We start from the raw sequence: 19588 nt of genomic DNA, 5'->3' as shown, positions 1-19588 counted from the left end.
TTTTGTATTTTTAGTAGAGACGGGGTTTCACCATGTTGACCAGGATGGTCTCAACCTCTTGACCTCGTGATCCACCACCCACCTCGGCCTGCCAAAGTGCTGGGATTACAGGCGTGAGCCACCGCGCCCGGCCAAGGAACGTTTTTTCATTGGGTTCTTCCTCCCTATCTTCTTTGTGGGGCTAAGGCTGGAAGACAACAGGGGCTCATTTTTTAAAAAGAAAAACAGTTGTTTTCAAACCTGAAGTTGACCTTACTGCTAAAAAACAAACCTAGCTTTCCAGCCTTACCTAGTGTTCTTCTTATGAATCAGTCAGACAGTCTACTTGCTGATGCTGAGAGCAAGTTCTGCCCTCTCCAGGCTTCTTCATTGGTCTAAGAGCCCTGAAATGCCCTTGTCCCTCCTCCCGGTCTGCTCAAGCCCTAACTACCCTTCAAAGTAAACCCTCTGGGATGAAGAGCTTCATGACAACTCCCAGACCAGATATTTTTCTCTGACTTATCTAATAACATAGGTCATGGGTTAGTTTGCTAATGCAGAGAGACACTACTGAAAAGAAAAGCCTGCGCCAGAGAGTGTATTTAGTGATTTAACTCCATTTGGAGAGAATTTGTTCAGGTTAGAAACTAGGGCCTGAAGCTAGTGAATGAAAGATGGAACACAAGGTTCCCAGAGGACATTCTGCTGTCAGTCAACCTATTCTGCTTTCTCCTTCCACTCAGTTACCTCTATCTTAGCTCCCGGCCTGCTCAGTTCCCCTCCTGCTCTAGTGGCCTCTGTCTCCCCTACTCTCCTGAATAAATTGGAGAGTTAGGAAATGATAACTTCTTTGACAGGTACATTGGCAATATTTCTATTCTAACAAAGGCCTACTCTAGAGACATCAATAAGAGAAATCAGAGAAACAGCCAAAATTTTAAAAGGGTAAGAAGCAATGGGAAATGGAAAATTGGGAAGCCTCACTTCAAAAAGAAGTGCAAGGTGTTCTTGCCAGATGATATTCACCAAATCCAGTATTCTGCCATCAAAATTTGCTCTGTAGGAGTTGGTTTCACAGTCACTTTGAGCTGTTTTCAGAGAACCCTCTCCATTGGTTCCTCCTGTTTTCTCAGTCTTCCCCAGTATTTATGTGTAGAGAAAGCTATAGACCCTCTTCACCAGATGTTTTGATCTGTATCTGCCTGAATCACAATTCACCTACCCCTTTTGTCCCCTGCTTCCTGTGGTCTATCCACTTCAACTCTTTATCACCTGCAACATTGGAAATCTCACTGTGTAGTTCTTTCTTTAGATCAGTGTTTTGATGCTGGTGATGATTATGAAGAAGATATGATTGAAGAAGACATTTTACTTTGCATTGTGCATTTATTATGGGACAGGCAGTGTGTTAAGTGTCCGATCAACTTTATTTAATCCTCATAGCACTACAGGAGGAAATGAAAGCACAGAGAAATCATAGTTTTTCCCATGGTTTCAGAGCTGGTGGTGGCAGAGCTGAGCATTTAACGACCAAATCCAGTGCTCTTAACTATGGGGTTACATCAATAAGGCTGCTCCAAGAACTGATTTTTGGGGATGGCCTTCTTTTTACTAGTCTCACTTCAGAAAAGTTCCAGTTTTACCCTTCCTGTTTTCTTCTTTAAAAAAATGAAGTTTTCTTCACTTCACATGAGCCTTTTAAGTTAATCATATATTTTTGAGCAGAACAAGAAATTGTGTGTTTGTGACCTTAGATAAATGCCAGGCATAATTTACCCTTGCAAGAAAACACACTGCCTTCCTCCAGAATTTTTTTTTGTTTTAATTATGGAATGCTTCATGAATTTGTGTGTCAGAGGCCAGGCTAATCTTCTCTGTATTATTCCAATTTAGAGTATGTGCTGACGAAGTGAGCACAGTACAGTATATTTTTAAAGAGTTTGATAATTCCTTCTAAAAAAAAACTGCCAGATTGCTCAGTATAAAGGTAATATTAACCTAACTAGAATTCTCTGGTTACCCAGAGGCCTTTGTCACAAATAGGAGACTAAAGTTGCAGCACATAGAAGTGTGATCTGTTCCCCACACAGGCAGGGTCTCTGTAAGGCAAGAGCAAATGCCTTTGACTTCCACAGCAGGTGCTCTACATAAACATTCAGGGATCTCCTAATAGGACTCAGTAATAAATCGGAAGAGAAACAATCAGAATAAATTGGGATACTTAACTGCTTAAAACCTGGAAGCAAATATATACATAAAAGAAAACATATTATGAATAATAATAATGCTGACTACAGTGTATTAAGTGCTGATTAACTGCCAGGAGCTTTGCTAAAATGTTATGTGTTAACGTATTAAATACTCACAGTAACCCAACAGGCTGGGAAATAGTATCTCATCTCCATTTCTCAGATGAGGAAACCAAGGCTTCAAGGACAACTTGTCTGGCTGGGCACAATGACTCAGGCCTGTAATCCCCACACTTTGGTAGGCCAAAGCAGGCAGATTACCTGAGGTCAGGAGGTTGAGATCAGCCTGGCAAGCATGGGGAGACTCATCCCTACTAAAAATACAGAAATTAGCTGGGCATGGTGGTGTACACCTGTAATCCCAGCTACTCAGGATGCTGGGTTAGGAGACTCACTTTAACCCAGGAGGCGGAGATTGCAGTGAGCCAAGATCATGCCACTGCACTCCAGCCTGGGTGACAGAGTGAGACCCTATCTCCAAAAAAAAAAAAAAAAAAAAAAAAAAAAAAAAAAAACTTGCCTAAGGCCACATGATTAGTAAAGTTGGTGAAACAGGTTTCAAACTCAGGCAGACTAACTCAAAATACTACCACTTGATCATGGCACTGTCTCTCAGCAAAGGTGGTTATATATATTATTCATCAACACTACATATGATGCACATGTTAAGATTCAATCTCATTCCAACTACCAGTAGGAAGGAAGAGTCCATGGCATTTTATTGTGATGGGATGCCATTGGCATACCTGGGCTGTCAATTGCAAAACAAGCATCTTTCTGTTTTATGACATCATTAGTTTTGTGAAGATGAGGAAAGTGGAGACAAATATTCTCCACTGGCCTACAAATGCTGGCTGATAGGCAAGGACATATCGCAGCTGAAGAGACTATCTCATTGCATGGGAAGAGCTATTTTATCTGTAATGTTATTGATATAGGTTACCACAGTGAAACTAAAATAGCTAAAGTACCATAATTATTTACTCTTCTTGTCCAATATAGTGTTGAATTCCTCTCCGTTAATCAATTCCTAAAATAATAAGATTAGTGCATTCTAAAGCAGATTATTTAAAGTTATCATAGCATTTCCTTGTTTTAGAAATATGTATAAACTCTCTGAAGAGTTAAAATATTTGTTTAAATAGCTAAAGACATTTGGGGATATTGTAAGAAATTTCCAGAAAAGCAAAGGGACTTGACAGTAATGAAATCTACTCCGCTGCTTTTAATTTTTGGCAAAATAATGTGAGAACATATTGCAAAAATTCTGTAATTGATGAGTTCCAATGTTCAATTACTTAATTTCTATACCAATTGAATAATTTGGATAACTAGATAATTTTTATGGCCAATTTCATGTTCTTTTCTTCTCACCATGATTAAAACTGATGTCCTTGATATAATCACAGCTGTCAGTTAATAGGATTGAGAGGGATCTTGGTCATTCCTTTTAATAGTTTTGTCCATACCTTTGATTCTTATCATTTTGAGAGTTGTGGAACTCCATTCTCCTTTTAAAAGACCTCTCTTTTGTTGAAGAGCTCCTATAACGTATATTGCTCACTCATTCTAGAACCTAGTTATGCTTGAGTGTCAGAATGTTCTTTTCCCCCCATGTAAGCTGAACACTTTCTACTGCATCCTTACTAGAAAGGAGGAGCATATGGTATTTGAACCTTGATAATGTTACTTCAGCTCAGATCCACAGCCCCAAATCCACCCCATTTCAGAGCAATCTAAACATTTCCATGAGGAATTTTTGACAGTTCTACTGAAAACAGGTGACTTGCCAGAATACTAAAGCCGTGAGAATAATCCTGATTTTTTTAAAAAAGCACAATAGTAGGGAAAACCTCCTAATGATCCCAAAATTAATTTGCCAAAAAGTCTAGAGGAGACTATGAAATAAATATTTTGTGAGGATTAGGTCTACTTTATTGTATTCATTCTACACTTCCTTCCCAAATGTTCTGGGGGTACATTTAGAAAATGTGACAGTGATTACTAGGAAGAGTCTCAACTAGATCTTGGCTTCTTTCTTGATGTAGTTGCTATGTTGGTAGATTTGGCATGTTACAAATGTGGAGAGCAGCAAGGCCTTGCAATCTCTAATAGTATTTACGGAGGAAAAAAGTGGTGAAATTGGACTAGATGATGGGCCTTTAGATGATCCACATCTGACAGTGATTATGCAGACTAATGGCTCCGTGTTCCCCAGAGAAGAGCCTGTAGTGATGCACCAGAGAGCCCTGTCTTACCTGCCCAACTTTTCAAACAGCCCCAACATTGATAGTAATAATAAATTAAATTTATATCTATTTTCATAGGCAGAAGAACTAAAAAAAAAAAAAAAAAAAAGAAAGAAAGAAAGAAAGAAAGAAAAAGACTTAATTTGAGTGACAAAATAGAAAAGCTTCCATTTTTTTTTTTTAAAGTCAATGTACTGGAAACATTTACTTTGAAAGTGAGAAAAGTCTAGACAAGACAGGTGATGTCATTGAAAGGTAACTATCTCGTGGGCTGCACCAGAGCCAGTGTTCTTAATAGGACACATCCAAGCCTGTTTGTGAGCCAGGCTTAGGTAACTAGGGTTCCTTCAGCAGAGAGTGACCAACAGAGTCAGTGTCTTGAGATCATATCCTGTCCAGAGAGAGGTGTATAAATAGGGGATATATACCACAGAGGGCTGGCACTAAGGAGAAGTCATAAAATTTTTAGAGTCAGAGGGGACTGCAGAAATAACTCATACAATCTCACCATTTTTCAGGAAAAAAGATCTATGATAAGGATTTTTGAATATTTTCAAGGCTCCCAAATAAGAGGGAACAGATTAGTCCTCCCCCTCCCCCCAGAGAGCAGAACAAATGTAAAAGGTGGAGATTTTGGTTCAACACTATAGTGAAATCCTGAGCTCCCTCATTTCTTCTCCCTTCCCTGCTAAGCCCCTTTCTGGGCTCTGGAGATACTCTGGTAGAGGCTGGATGGCATCCTCCAGGGATGCCAAATTCTAGCCACCAAGTTTTGCCTGCCCTCCAGGTGTAACTTCATTGGGAAACTCTCCATGGGCATCCTGACTGGGCTAAGAATCTGCCCCTTCCAGTGTTCTCTACAAACAAGGAGGCTCTATCACAGAATTCTTAAATTGTATAATGATCCTCTGTTTCTGTGTCTCCCTGTTATGTCCTCAATGTCCAACCTAGTTTTTGGTATTTAAGTAGGTGGTCATCAAATGCTTACTGAGTTGAATTTCTACATAGGTAAAAGGCTGACTGAAGGGTCTCTTTCTACTATAAAATGCTAAGGGCCTCTGTGTACAACTAATTAAAGAGCTGAGACCACCAGTAAATTGTAATCAGCGTATCTTCTATAGGCAGAAGTTTCTTCCTTGAATACCATTTCTTCCTGGCCTTAGCCTGACCCCTGTTTGTTTTATATCAATCCCATAGATTTAGAATTGGTATATCATTCCCTATTCAGGTCAATTACTCAGATAAACTTTCAGGTGCATTAAGCACACTTTGCTTGCAATTACACAGAGATTACAAAGAAAGACCATAAATGTGGCCCTTATTTTCTGCAAGTTCCTTGTCTATAATATCTTTCTTGTGTCATTTCTAGGACTTTCCAACATGAGTATGGCCATTGCAGAAAATGCCCAAAATTATCCATCGATAATAGAGAGAAAAACTATCTTGATATAAATACGCATGTATGCGTATATATATTATATTGTGCACGTATATTTTATCAAGCCAATACAAAGTATATAAAATTTCCCAAGATTTTCATTAGTAGACTGGTGCTGGAGTCTCACTCTGACCACATGGCGGATGGTTTTGTGTAGTGCATGAAAAAGAGGGCTCCTCAGGGAAGGTAGGAGTATTGCAACTCAGTGGGGCTGACTGTGGCTCATTTGTTCATTGCTTTCAGCTTATTTCAAATTACTGCTTTTTTTTTTTAAATGTGTCCAGTTAAACAGATTTATCTACTATCTAGTTTTAACTAAACTAACCTTCACAAAAAGATACATGGTTTAATGAGATTCCTGCAAAGAAATTGCAGTTTGAAGGTAATACTAATCATGAAAGCATAAGAGAATTTTGAATTATCTGTCAGCCACATATGGGGAAAGGCAACAATGACAATCTAACAAGATCTGTCAAGAAAACAGGCAAAAAATAATTGGAAATTATCAGAAGACTATCTGAAATATGGAACCCACAACTTCTAATGAAAAAGCTAAACCTCTCCCAAAGAGCATGTTGAGTTTTGAAATAATTAGCCAGTGACCGAACATTTTTATAACTTAAAAATGAACAAATATTTATATGTAGGGGGTTGTAAGTTCAAAAACATTGAGAGGGTACACAATAAAAAATGGAGACCACTGGCCTATTCTTGCTTCTAAAAATATTTTTCATTTCTTTCTGATTATCCTAATTGTAGAAAACTCGGAAATGCAAGAAAGCATCAAAAAATAAGAAAAAAAATCACCCATATTCTTACCACCACAAAATAAACATTTGTATTTGCTGAAATGTCTCTTCTATAATAACCAGTTTATATAAAATGCCTTTCATAGAGGTAGGCTGAACCTACATGGAAAACATTATAGAACAACATATTCCACTATAGATCTCTTTGGTCTCAGCTATGGTCCTGGTGTTGAACATCTGACTAGCAAACTTAGGATATTTCACTTTAAGTGGGGGCACCCTATGATCTCATTCCAGGTTATAAAGTGAGCACCATTATTACTGAGTAAAAAGAGATTGGTGCAGCAACCCATGTGCTATCCTAATGATTACATTAACTGGCTCATCTCGGCTCTCAGTGATACAGCTAAGGAGTCACTCTTAGATGTCTCAAATGCAGGGTAGCAGGCCTCCTCCAGGGTTCAGTAATCCCAAGGAATTTGGAGCATGTCTATCAAATGCCTTCCTTTAGGAAAGAAACCACACTGTAGGTCCTATAATCACAGATCCTGCCCTGGCTTATGTCAGCTTTGACATGCCTCTCGTTACCACCCTCAGTTTCACACTCAGAAGCATCTCTACAAGTTTGTTCTTCATCCCACAGTGAGACATAGCTGGTATTTGAATAATATCATCACCCTCAAAAATAACTTCTGACAATCTGACTTGAAGCAGAACTTTTCCATAGGTTTGGCAGGATTTCCTGTTCTAAGATTAGATGTAGCATACTCCCCAAGCTTTTGGGCCTCCCCCACAAGACAAGGGAACAAGACCCCTTCTAAAATCTGAATGTAATAGCCTACACCAGAGGATACAAAATCTCATCTTTTTTTTTTTTGCGACTGAGTCTCTCTCTGCTGCCCAGGCTGGAGTACAGTGGCACGATCTCAGCTCACTGCAACCTCTGCCTCCTGGGTTCAAGTGATTCTCCTGCCTCAGCCTCCCAAGTAGCTAGGATTACAGGCATGGGCCACCATCCCTGGCTAATTTTTGTACTTTTAGTAGAGACAGAGTTCCACCATTTTGGCCAGGCTGGTCTCAAACTCCTGACCTCAGGCGATCTGCCTGCCTTGGCCTCTCAAAGTGCTGAGATTACAGGCTTGCGCCACCACAGCTGGCCATTGTGATTTTTCTCTCCCTTATTTTATGAGGCCCTCACACCCTTGCTCTCCTGCATTCCAGGTTGTCTAGTTGTTGTTATCCAGTACTTGGGGTAGGAAGAGGAATTTTTATACAAAGGCTGAAGAATGCAAATCCCATAATCTATTCGTTTATTTTTTATTTTTTTCTGAGATAGGGTCTCACTCTGTCACCCAGGCTGGAGTGCAGTGGTATGATCATAGCTCACTGCAACCTCCACCTCCTGGGTTCAAGTGATCCTCCCATCTTAGCCTCCCAGGTAGCTGGGACCACAGGTGCTTACCACCACACCCTGCTAATTTTTTGTATTTTTGGTAGAGATGGAGTTTTACCATATTGCCCAGGATGGTCTTGAGCTCCTGAGTTCAAGTGATCTGCCAGTCTCAGTCTCCCAAAGTGCTGGTATTACAGGTGCGAGCCACCATGCCCGGCCCCATAGTTTAAGTATCAAATTCCTCTCTTGTAACATTTAAGCCAGATCCAATTTTAATGTATTTGATTTAAACCCACATTTTTTAAAGGATATTTTCTCCATATGTTTTGGGTTGTTTTTTTTAGTGGAACTGGACTTGCCTAGAATCAATCCAAGCAAAGACACCCTTGTGATGCCCCCAGCTGATGTCAGGGGTGTAGCCGATGTCAAAGCAAAGCTAATTGACCCATTCCAGCACTCAACCAGCGACCCTGACTTCCAGGCCACAGTCATCTTTTCAAATAAAACTTAATCCCAACCCTCAGATGACTTCCTCTCCCTTAAGCATGTTTTGAAGTAGACCTGGAATGACAGAAGAGTAAATAAGAAGTACAATTGCAAAACCCCCACACCTGCTAACATAATTTCCTCCCTGGATATATTCACTTCCAGAGGGCAAAATGGAGCTGATGAATGACTGCAGTACTGCCTTGGGCTACTTTAATCAACTTAAACTGTATTTATTTCTGTACATCTCAATCCAAATTACTAAAGAATAATGACCCACATACCCTTTCTTTTTTTCTATTACCTTGTTGCCCCACCTTTACAATGGTCACTATATACACTCTTCACCACATGCCAATATCTTTATTTTTCCACTGGCATTTTGATTGTTTCTCAAAACATGTTTTGATACCACTTGCCACCTGAAATCCTGAGAGTAGATTCAAAATAAATAAAAAGTATAAATAAATTCACCTAGGTTATGAAATCAGTTGGAAGCATAGTTAAGGTCTGGATTTAAAGGCTTATCTTCTCCTTTGTTCCAGGACCTGTCCAGAAAGCACCTTTTAGAACATGAAGTCTTTAAGCAAGAAATTACAAGAACTCCCAAGGAGGCAGGTGTAGAGATGTGCTTCTAAGAGAGTAAGGGATAGAAAGATGAATACCTTTACAGTTGCTTTTCTTTTACATTTCAGATTCTCAATATGAACATTTTTGGATCCGGGATTAAAGCAAAGGGGAGCTGTTCCCAAGACAGTCTCTGGTACTGAGTTGGATTAGGATGGGATGTTGGAGCTTTCAACATGTTAAAAAAAATAATTTTCCTTCCAAAGCTGTTCCATTGAAGTTTCCACAGATATTATTGGGAAGATCACCCTCCAGAAACCCTAACTCCAGAGAGATGGTTGGAATGGAAAACAAAGTTAAGAAATGGTGGGTGGAAAGTTGGCTTTCCCTCCTACCATACCAGCCAGGAGCAAAGAGAAGACATGCCTTTAATTTAACCCTTTGCCATCTCTGAAAAAGAAAAAGTACCTTATGTTAGATATTCCTTATACCACAGAAATTGTATGGACCTGGCTACATTACTAATTGGCATGATAAAGGGGACATAAATAGACCAGAATATGTGATTCCAACCTTCCAAAAATAAACTGAGGAGTCTATGAGATGAACCAACAAATGGTCATAGCACAGACTTACTTTCTTAACAGGTAGAAATCAAATTGCAGATGCAGGTTCCTCTTCCTGTGACACCTGGCTTCTTAACTGCTGTGTGATTGAATCTAATGTGTAATATATATTATTGGCTCTAAGGAGGCCACCTAATTTTAATATCTACCCATTCTTAAAGCTGTGAAATTCAATAACTCTACTCCAATCATCAAACTACCAGCTCATAGTATTTCAGGAACCATAATACCAAGTAAGAGTCTAATGGATAGCAATAAAAAACTTCTTGGCTAGGCATGGTGGCTCATGCCTGTAATCCCAGCACTTTTGGAGGTCAAGGCAGGCAGATCACTTGAAGTCAGGAGTTCAAGAGCCTGCCCAACATGATGAAACCCCATCTCTACTAAAAATACATTAGCCAGTGTGGTGGCACATGCCTGTAATCCCAGCTATTCAAGAGGCTAAAGCAGAAGAATCGCTTGAACCTGAGAGGTAGAGGTTGCAGTGAGCTGAGATTGCACCACTGTACTCCAGCCTGGGCAACAAGAGTGAAACTCCATCTCAAAAACAAAACAAAACAAACAAACATTTCTCAATGAAGTAATCTACAGACAGTAAGTAAAACAGAGGGGCTCTGCATAGCATTAGGGGATGAGAGGGACTGGAAGGAGTATGTCATGGTGGACTGGGAGTTCCTTGCTTTCTAAAAATGCATGCTGGATGCTCTAATTTCCTTAGGCTACTGCCCTGTCTCTGGGGCAGTGCCCTCAGCCAGGAACCACTTCTTGGCCCCTCTCCACCTGTCCTCCTGGCCCCCTACTACCTCGATGGTGTACTGCTCAAAGATGCGCAGTTGCAGGAAGATGTCCAGCTTAATCTTCCGCTCATGGAATAGCTCCTCCATCTGCACCTGGGCATCATCAAGCTGCTGCAGGACCGACTCGATGTGGCTGATGGAGCTGGTGTGGGGTGTTTTGTTGTTGGACACAGCTGAGTCCCTGTGGCAGAGTGGGAAGAAAAAAGAGAGAGAGAGGCCTTGCCATATTAAAAGTGACAGAGAAGTAGGGGGACCTTCTCCATCTGAGCAAGGTGGATGTGAATCAGTTGGGTCATTCAATCAACAGATATTTATCAGACTCCTTCTGTGAGCCTGATGCTATCTGCTTAATGGATGAATCAAAGATACACACATCCTTTTTTGGGTTCACAAGTCTATTTCCAAGACTAGTTGTTCTCCTCAAGCAGAATTGTGAAAGAAATAAGATGAAATAATGTATGAGAAAAAACTCTACAACACATAAAATATCAGAGAAATGGAATGGTTCCACATATATATGTAGTCTAATACATATAGTTTCAATACACACACATATACATCTATCAAAATACATACAGATGTATTAAAGGCATATTTTAAATAAATCTTCCTAGTTTTACTTCACAGACTCTTTGTTAAAACAGATGATGTCATAGTTGTCAAAATTGTAAGCATGCACTTTATAAAGCTATGCTAAAATTATGGGCTGGCATTATTCTACTAAACAGCTCAGGCTGTACTTAGGAAAGCATAGGATATGGAGCCTGCAAACCTGAATTAGGTCTCTGCTCTGATACATTTGGCTGGTGGCCCTGGGAAATCACCTCTCTGAGCCTCAGCTGCCTTATCTGTCAAGTGGACTTAATAGCAGTGGACTTAACAATTTCTGCCTGCTCATTTCACAGTTTGCTTTTAAATAAGAGTGCACATGAACTAAAGGCAGTAACATGTTGTATGGACAATTATTAATCCTGAAAGGACATAAGTGCAGCGTCAAGTGCTGATCAGGAGAGTAAAACACTAGCTCATAAGAAGCTGGGACAAACAACAAAGGTTGCAAGGAGTTTTGATTTCAGGGTTTGAAGAAATGGATGAATACAGGCAAGTAATAGGAGGGGGTGTGACCTCCTCTGAGCAGAGAGAGTCTATACAAAAGTAGGCCGGGCGCCATGGCTCACGCCTGTAATCCCAGCACTTTGGGAGGCCGAGGCGGGTGGATCACGAGGTCAAGAGATCGAGACCATCCTGGTCAACATAGTGAAACCCCGTCTCTACTAAAAATACAAAAAATCAGCTGGGCATGGTGGCGCATGCCTGTAATCCCAGCTACTCAGGAGGCTGAGGCAGGAGAATTGCCTGAACCCAGGAGGCGGAGGTTGCGGTGAGCCGAGATCACGCCATTGCACTCCAGCCTGGGCAACAAGGGCGAAACTCCGTCTCAAAAAAAGAAAAAGTAGTAGGGAGAGGTGATGCCTTGTAGAGGGGAACCAGGAGATAAACAGACTGATTTGCTCAGCAAAATGAGGTGGTGCAAACTATAATGGGAAAATAGTGGAGGCTAAGAAGTTTAGATTCCACAGGGCCTTGAGTAAGCTAGAGCCCTAAAACTTGAAATAAGCTGGCAGGTCCATTATCTTGTGACATCTTAGCTTCTCATACAATTTAAGGAGTCAGAGGACAAGGGGAAAATAATTTATTTCCAATCATCTCATCAGCAGGCTTTCTGAAAGCCATGTTCTTTTAGCCTGTGTTTGTCTCAGAAGCAATGGTATCTGAGCTCATTCTGTTTCTGAAGATGGCATAAGGCTAATTTGACAAGTGCCCTTCCCCTAGCATTCAGAGGGCTCCCAATTCCTGCCTTCTCACCCTGTCCTGTTTGGTCATGATACAGGCACAGTTTCTACTCCCACAACTGCATGGACATTCAAAGGCATGAAAAGAACATAAGAGATGTACTCATTGCTATCTGTTATGTATTTCTTGAGGGCTTTGCTTCTGGGAGGATATAATTATTCTCTTGGTCTCCTCCTCTGTCTGTCTTCATCACACATCTTCCAGAAGGAAGAGAATGATTTCTGACCATTTTATGAGGCACTATGTCAGTGTCACACTCACTGGGAATCACAGAGATGATGCAAAAGCTCCCTTAGGTGCTCTAGTGATGAGTGTCAGAAAAATCAGAAGACCTAGGGAAGATGTTTCTGCTGTCTGCGAGGCATCTTGCCAATGCCCACTAAGCACCATTTACTTCTTTTTCTCTTTGACTTGCCTTGATGTCGGTGGGGAGCCTAGGCTAGAGTCAGATTAGTGGCACAATGAATGGTCACCAGTGGCTCTTGGTTATATGCCTACGGTACTCTCTGAAACCCATGGAACAGGCATCACCCACATCGCTGCGTTTGCCACTGTCAAGTAGCATTATGCCCTTAGGCTCTGTGCAGGTTTACAGTTGTTAAGAACAAGTGGCATCTCCATAGGCCTAGCCCCACAGAAAGTGAAGCCAGCCAAGCCTGTGAAAAGTATTTGAATAGATGACACAAAGCCATTGCAGAATTCTAGAGCTGCCAGAGATCCTGGAGTGAACCCCTTAATGACACAGACGAAGCAGCTGAGGCCCAGAGAGGTTAAATGACTGTCCACTGTTTGGAATTTTCTGCAGAAGCAAATGACAGTGGAGTTTCCTAGGGAGGCAGACAAAGCTGTCATGTATTATATATTCACCAAGATGAATTAGGCAAAGAAAGAAAAGAGGCCGTCTTGTTAGTATGCAGTAGGAGGATTTGGAGCATCTCATGTGCATGTTTAGAATAGAAATTATTAATTTGTAACAGAAAAACATGCCAGGGCCTTCTAAAGGTAATTTCTCATTGTTTATTTAATTGGACAACTGGTATTGGAGGGAAAAAACCCTCTTCAATTGAAGTAATTCCCTCAGGCCGTAGGGCCAGCCTGGGACTTGCTGATGAGATTATTTCTGTCCAGAGCTGGCAAAGGTCCCAGCACTCAGTGATTTTGGGATAGGAACAAGTCCCTGTGGGCAGGCATCATTAGCACCATCAAATCCTATTTATACAGCACCTGGGCATGGGGTTGGTTGCTGGGGGCTTGCTTAAGGCCTCATGACACTTTATCTAAGGAGCTTGACAGGGGCAGAAAACTAGATATTGATGCCAATGGAAAGGAGGCAATGGCCTGGGTAATTCTAAACAAATGTAAGATTTTTAGACAGGATTTGTCTCCTTAGTTATGTTTATTTAGGTTGATGCAGAAGTTGTTTTATTTTCTGGGCAGCAAGGAATGGTGAAAGGTCATAACTGGGTAACAGGGATTTGGTAGGACAACACCACAGTTTTTCTACGTCTTCATGGGTCCAAAGTCAAACATCAGCAAAATGCTCCAATTTTGCTCACAGGGGCAGTGGAGGACAGAGTTTAGCCTAAGACCCAACGTCAGTATTATATTCCATAATGTCTATTTCTCTGCATGAGCAAATATGCACTAATTCTTACTGATTTTTTACTATTGTTAATATTTTTGTCTTTTGTTAATTTTTGTTGTATTTATGTTACTTACTGATTGCTGAATAACATCCTGAATGATAAATAATGCTTTGAAACATTAAAGCCTTTCCATTTAATATTTCATTCTAGACTCAAGTTGGGTATGGTGCAGGCATTTTTACATATTACAGATAAAGAAACTGAAGCTCACACAAGACCACAAAGCAAGATTTTGCAGAGTCAAGACTGGGACAGGACTTATCTCACGTCTAGCCCGAGGCATTTCATACTGGAAAACTCTGCCCATGCTGACCTGGCCTCGCTGGGCTCCCCCAGGGAGGGAGGCGCTGACCTGAGCTGCTGGATAAGGTCTTCGCCTTCCTTGATGACATTGAGGGTGGCATCTAGAGTGGCAGTCTGCTGCTGCTGGAACTGCTTGATCAGTTCCTGGACTGCATCCACAGAGTCTGCACATACATCCTCCAACATCTCCTTCTGAAGATCTTCCATCCATGTCCACAACTGTGGAGAAAGAGCAGAGACTCCACTCAGGGCAGATGGAGAGGCCAGGGCTGGGGTGAGGGCAAGGAAGCTAGACTGGAATCACCCAACTTACTCTCAACCAGTCAGTGCCATTCTCATGAACACACCTATGGGTCAGTTTGTGTTTTTACATTTATATTCATTACCAGTTTTTGCTAAGTTTACTCCATTGATGTTGGCCTTCCATAATGACAGGAGTCGCCCCTGGCTTAACTTCCCTGTGGTTCAGGGAAACCTACAGGTATGGTCTTAGAGCAAGGAGATCAGTTATTTTTGAGACATTAGGAAGAACAGGATACTAGAATGAACAAATATTATTTCATCTTTCAGATAAGAGGAAAGGGAGCAATGTGCTCTGTGCACATTGATTCTTAGAAATGTGTCATGATATTGCAAATACACAAAGAATGTAGTGCTCAATAAGAACTAAAAGCACATTAATTGAGCATAATCTGTACATATGCCATACTATTTTGTTCCTTTTAAAATTGCTAGATTGGTTAAAAAGTTGAATGCTAAAGATGTGGCTTATCTTAATTTCAATAAATATACGAGACACTTTCCCATGTTATTCAAGATGATAAAATGAAACTAGGTATTACTGGCCAGACAACTTTAAAAGAGCTAAGTATAGTGTTTTGAAAAAAATAAGCATTGGAAATGATGAGGAGTTAAAACTGAATTACTGAAAAATCATTTATTGATAGCTTTTCCTCATCATACTGAATACAGATCTCTAGTGGCCTGCCAGAGAGCCCACTTTTGACTACTTTCACTGAGAATTTTCAGAAATGAGAGAGAGGAAGGTAAGTCTGATGCTTGCTTTGAAACCAGGAATCTTCACCTGACTATCAGGAAAGATAAGCTCAGGGCTCTACCAGGAAAAAAAGCCAATAAAGAGGGAAAATTGACAGATGGAGTCAGAAGATGCAGATTTTGGCTTCTGTTCCTCCCATTACTTGTGGTGCCTTTGCACAAATCACTATACCCTTTGATCTCCATGACGTCATGTGTAAAGTAGGTTGGGGAAAGCATGAAATAAAATGATTAGTTTCCATCTGATTCTAACATCTTAAAGTCTTCCCTGTTAAAAATATAGATAAATGTCTACCTCAAGAACATTATTTCTTGGAGTTAGTTCTTAGTATGGTAAATTATAGTATGGCCTTTTCAACAAGGAAAGATTAAAAAAATAAATAGAGACAAAAATAGCCTTCAAGATTTTGGACAAGTTATTCTTTGTTCTTTAGATAGAGAAGACCTAGATGTGGCAGAAGAGGTTAACAGGAAGTTTAATAAGCTTTGGAGGCCTTAAATAAAGTATAAAGAATGTCTTTTTTGAGGGGATGCGGCCAGAAAGGTGGACACTCCCTTAAAAAAAATGTCTTTTTTGTACAGGTGAGACTGCCTGAGCCTCAGTTTCCCAATCTACAAAATGGGAAGAATAAGATTTGCCCTGCTCACTTTGAAGACTGTGAGGGCTGAACTAGTTCCTTATTATTAATGCTTTAAATAAACTTATTGCAATATTAATAAGCCTATAGCATTGTACTGATTGCTATAGGGAATGCAAATTATTATTCAACATGCCTGACATTTATCAGCTTGCAAATCTGGTTGTAATTAGTTCAGTTTATTTCCTTTCCAAATAAAACACCAAACAAGTTTTCCAGACCATATAAGCTGGGATACATGTTGCTGTAAGTATGAATATACTAATTTCAAATCAAACCAGGAAGTATAGGATATTGATAATGATAGCTTAATGTCACTGCATATTTTCTGGCAGTAGTTTTGTCTAGAAAGAAAACACATTTTCTAAGTGCACTTAAGTGTTTAGGGAAGAGGTGATGGATTCTCCGAAAAATTTTTGTACAGAGAGGCAGTGTAGCATAGTCTTTAAGAGTTTCAGGGGCCAGGCACAGTGGCTCACGCCTGTAATCTCAGCACTTTGGGAGTCCAAGGCGGGCAGATCACCTGAAGTCAGGAGTTCGAGACAAGCCTGGCCAACATGGCAAAACCCTGTCTCTACTAAGAACACAAAAATTAGCCAGGCGTGGTGGCAGGTGCCTATAATCCCAGCTACTCAAGAAACTGAGGCATGAGGATCACTTGAGCCCAGGAAGCAGAGGTTACAGTGAGCCAAGATCGCACCACTGCACTCCAGCATGGGGGACAGAGCGAGGCTCTGTTTCCAAAAAAAAAAAAAGTTTTAAATCCTATTTCTATGACATATTAGCTATATAATCTTGAGTAAATTCCTTATTCTCTCTGCACCGTGGCTTTCCTTATCAGTAAAATGGAGATAATAACAGTGCTTGCCTCCCAGAGTTGCCATAAATATCACAAGTTTATGTGTGTGTGTGTATACAAATAACTTATTTACCTTACTTATCAATAGTTCCTGACATACAGTCAATGCTGTATCAGTGCTACGTATTATTACATTTAAAAAATATTTTTAGCCTAGACAATATGGCAAGATCCAGTCTCTATAGACTTAAAAAAAAAAAAACACAAAAATTAGATGGGCATGTAGGCACACGCCTGTAGCCGAGGCTCCTTGGGAGGCTGAGGTGGGAGGATTGCTTGTTCCCAGGAGGTCAAGACTGCAGTGAGCTGTGATTGTGCCACCGCACTCCACCTGGGTGACAGAGCAAGACTCTGTCTCAAAAAAAAAAATGTTGCTGTAATTCCAGCACTTTGGGAGGCTGAGGTGAATGGATCACAAGATCAGGAGTTCAAAACTAGCCTGGCCAAGACGGCAAACCCCCCACCTTCTCTAAAAAAGTACAGTAAGTCACCTCCAGTTCCCACCAGAGGGCAGAGGGAAAGTTTAAAGTACTCCTTCATTTTGGAGCTTGTATAAGATCAACATCGAATTTGGTTCTTCAAGCTACTAAGTTGTGCTGGGCTTCTCTTTTCTGTTTTTTGCCACTTTGTCTCAGGATAATTGAGGAAAGCCTAGAAATTGTACTAAAAGAAAACCAGATGTGAAGAGAGAGACGTGAAATTGTGGACATGGAATACACAGTCACTGCCTGGTGGCAGCAAATTTACATTACAAACTCATAATTTTGAATAAGCACCTCTGAGGCTTAGCACCATAAGGTAGATAGAAATAAAAGTTGGTGTGCTAAACCATGAGTAAAGGTCAATATCCCATTTCTTGGGCTGTAATTTTTCTAGCTCTCAATCTCCCATCAGTTTCCTCTGTGTATGTCCCTCTGATCTGGCTCTGAAGAATATGCTTTGAAAAGAGTCCAAATTAGAAGGACACTTCTGCTACTACATTACTGGTTATTAAGCAGTCAGTGAGACCCAGCCAGAATGATCTTTTCTGTCAAGCTACTATAAGCCAATGTTTGCGGGAAATAATTAGGTAAAATCACGGAGTGAGTGTGGTAGCTTGGCAGCAATAACCACATGTATTTTTTTCCCCCACTGTCTTCCGTCTTCGTTTCTCCCCTTTGGGCGATCCTCTTTACCTTCTGCTTAACTAAGGTTGAACATGATAGCACTATACCTTCTCCATCAACCCACCTCCTCCCCAGAAATAAAAATCTCATGTTTCATCCATTTCCAGACCCTTTCTTCTCGATCAAAATGTATGTGTACTGTGACCCATTCTTTCAGGGTACTGTTCTCTTCTTGGCAATGGTTGCTTACTCCATACTAACATATGCATGTAGATGGTTTTATGTATTCTTTTTTTTTTTTTTTTTTTTTTTTTTTTTCAGAAAACACATGTGGTAGTGGCCAAAAATACCTAACTCCAAAACAATGGATCCAATTTGAGAATTTCTAGAACCTTGACAGGAGTAGAGTTATAAAGGAGTTTTTGCATGCCCTACATAAGATTAGCTCTAATAGTGAGCCAGTGAGTTCAGGGAGGGCCAGCCCACAGACCCTCTCCTACTTGCATAGTGGGGCAGCCTGAGAAAGGGACAACTGAAAACACAGAAAGGAGGGAGACAAAAGAGGAAGAGCTAGGAGGTTTGTAGGAAAAATAAAGAGGCTTACAAACCAGTGGTTAAGGGAAGAGGTCATTTTATTTCATCACTTTATCCTGCTGATTGGCTGTTCCATTTACACGGGCAGCCATTGTCCTAACACAACTGATTAACAACAATGGTATCAACAATCTTTAAGGATGTTAAAAGGCACACCATTTCCACAGGGTGAATCTCCTCCTCCCTCATTTTGAAAAGATAATTTTTCCTTGGCATGAACCACCAGCTTATTTCTTAAATAAACAGTACAATAGTACAGCAAGTGAAACAGCAGATGAGGCTATTTTGTTCTTAAGGCCATCATCCCTCTTAAAGACCAATTTAGTTCTGGTTCCAGGGTGGGTGGGTAGAGGAACATGTGTATAGGGGAGTGTCTGTGGTGTGTCTGTACTTATTTGAGTAGGAAATGGTGTGGCAGAATGATTCCACAAGGTGAAACAAAGAAGTGGGTATTTAATTAAGCTAATAAAGAGCAGAAGTTGGTTACTTTTCCCACACTTCTTATTTAACTTGACTTATATTTATACTACAAAAATATCCAGAAATGGATATTTTGCAAGCCACGTGACTGTGGCATTTCCTTGGAAACACAGCAAGAAAAGAGAATTCTGTGATGACTATTTCTGCAGGGCAGGTGCTACAAATGCCATGTTCCTGGACAAAGAGAATGAGGACTTGGTCAATGCTTCTCCCTACACTTGCCCTAGCTCTCTAGACCAGAAAACAGAGCTGGCTGCCCTCTTAGCCCCAGGCAAAAAGAAGGTATTTGAAAATTCAGCACAATTTGTACTAATAGTGGAGGCTCTAAATGTATAAGAAAGTCCCAAGTACATGTTTGTTGCCTTTCTTGAGTAATTCTTCTCTATAAGTAGGAATGAAGTTTTGCTTTTGAAAAATAACATTTAGGCCGGGCGCGGTGGCTCACGCCTGTAATCCCAGCACTTTGGGAGGCCGAGGCGGGTGGATCATGAGGTCAAGAGATCGAGACCATCCTGGTCA

The 19588-nt window shown here is 40.6% G+C and overlaps 1 protein-coding gene and 1 pseudogene across 1 annotated transcript in view; both read right to left on the bottom strand.

Annotated features, from left to right (window-relative positions):
• Positions 1-19588, bottom strand: part of KALRN (kalirin RhoGEF kinase) — a 635807-nt gene that overhangs the window by 320546 nt on the left and 295673 nt on the right. Inside the window, exons 12-13 of the mRNA XM_037734035.1 lie at positions 14347-14555; positions 10540-10714 (exon numbers count right to left, since the gene is read on the bottom strand). Of these exons, the coding sequence (XP_037589963.1) occupies positions 10540-10714; positions 14347-14555 (384 nt within the window). The remainder of the gene's footprint in view (positions 1-10539; positions 10715-14346; positions 14556-19588) is intronic.
• On the bottom strand, positions 1801-1896 carry LOC119469086 (annotated as a pseudogene).

Source organism: Cebus imitator, unplaced genomic scaffold (genome assembly GCF_001604975.1).
Source record: "Cebus imitator isolate Cc_AM_T3 unplaced genomic scaffold, Cebus_imitator-1.0 Scaffold568, whole genome shotgun sequence".
In the NCBI taxonomy this organism is placed as follows: domain Eukaryota; kingdom Metazoa; phylum Chordata; class Mammalia; order Primates; family Cebidae; genus Cebus; species Cebus imitator.
This window is presented reverse-complemented; position numbering and strand designations above follow the sequence as displayed.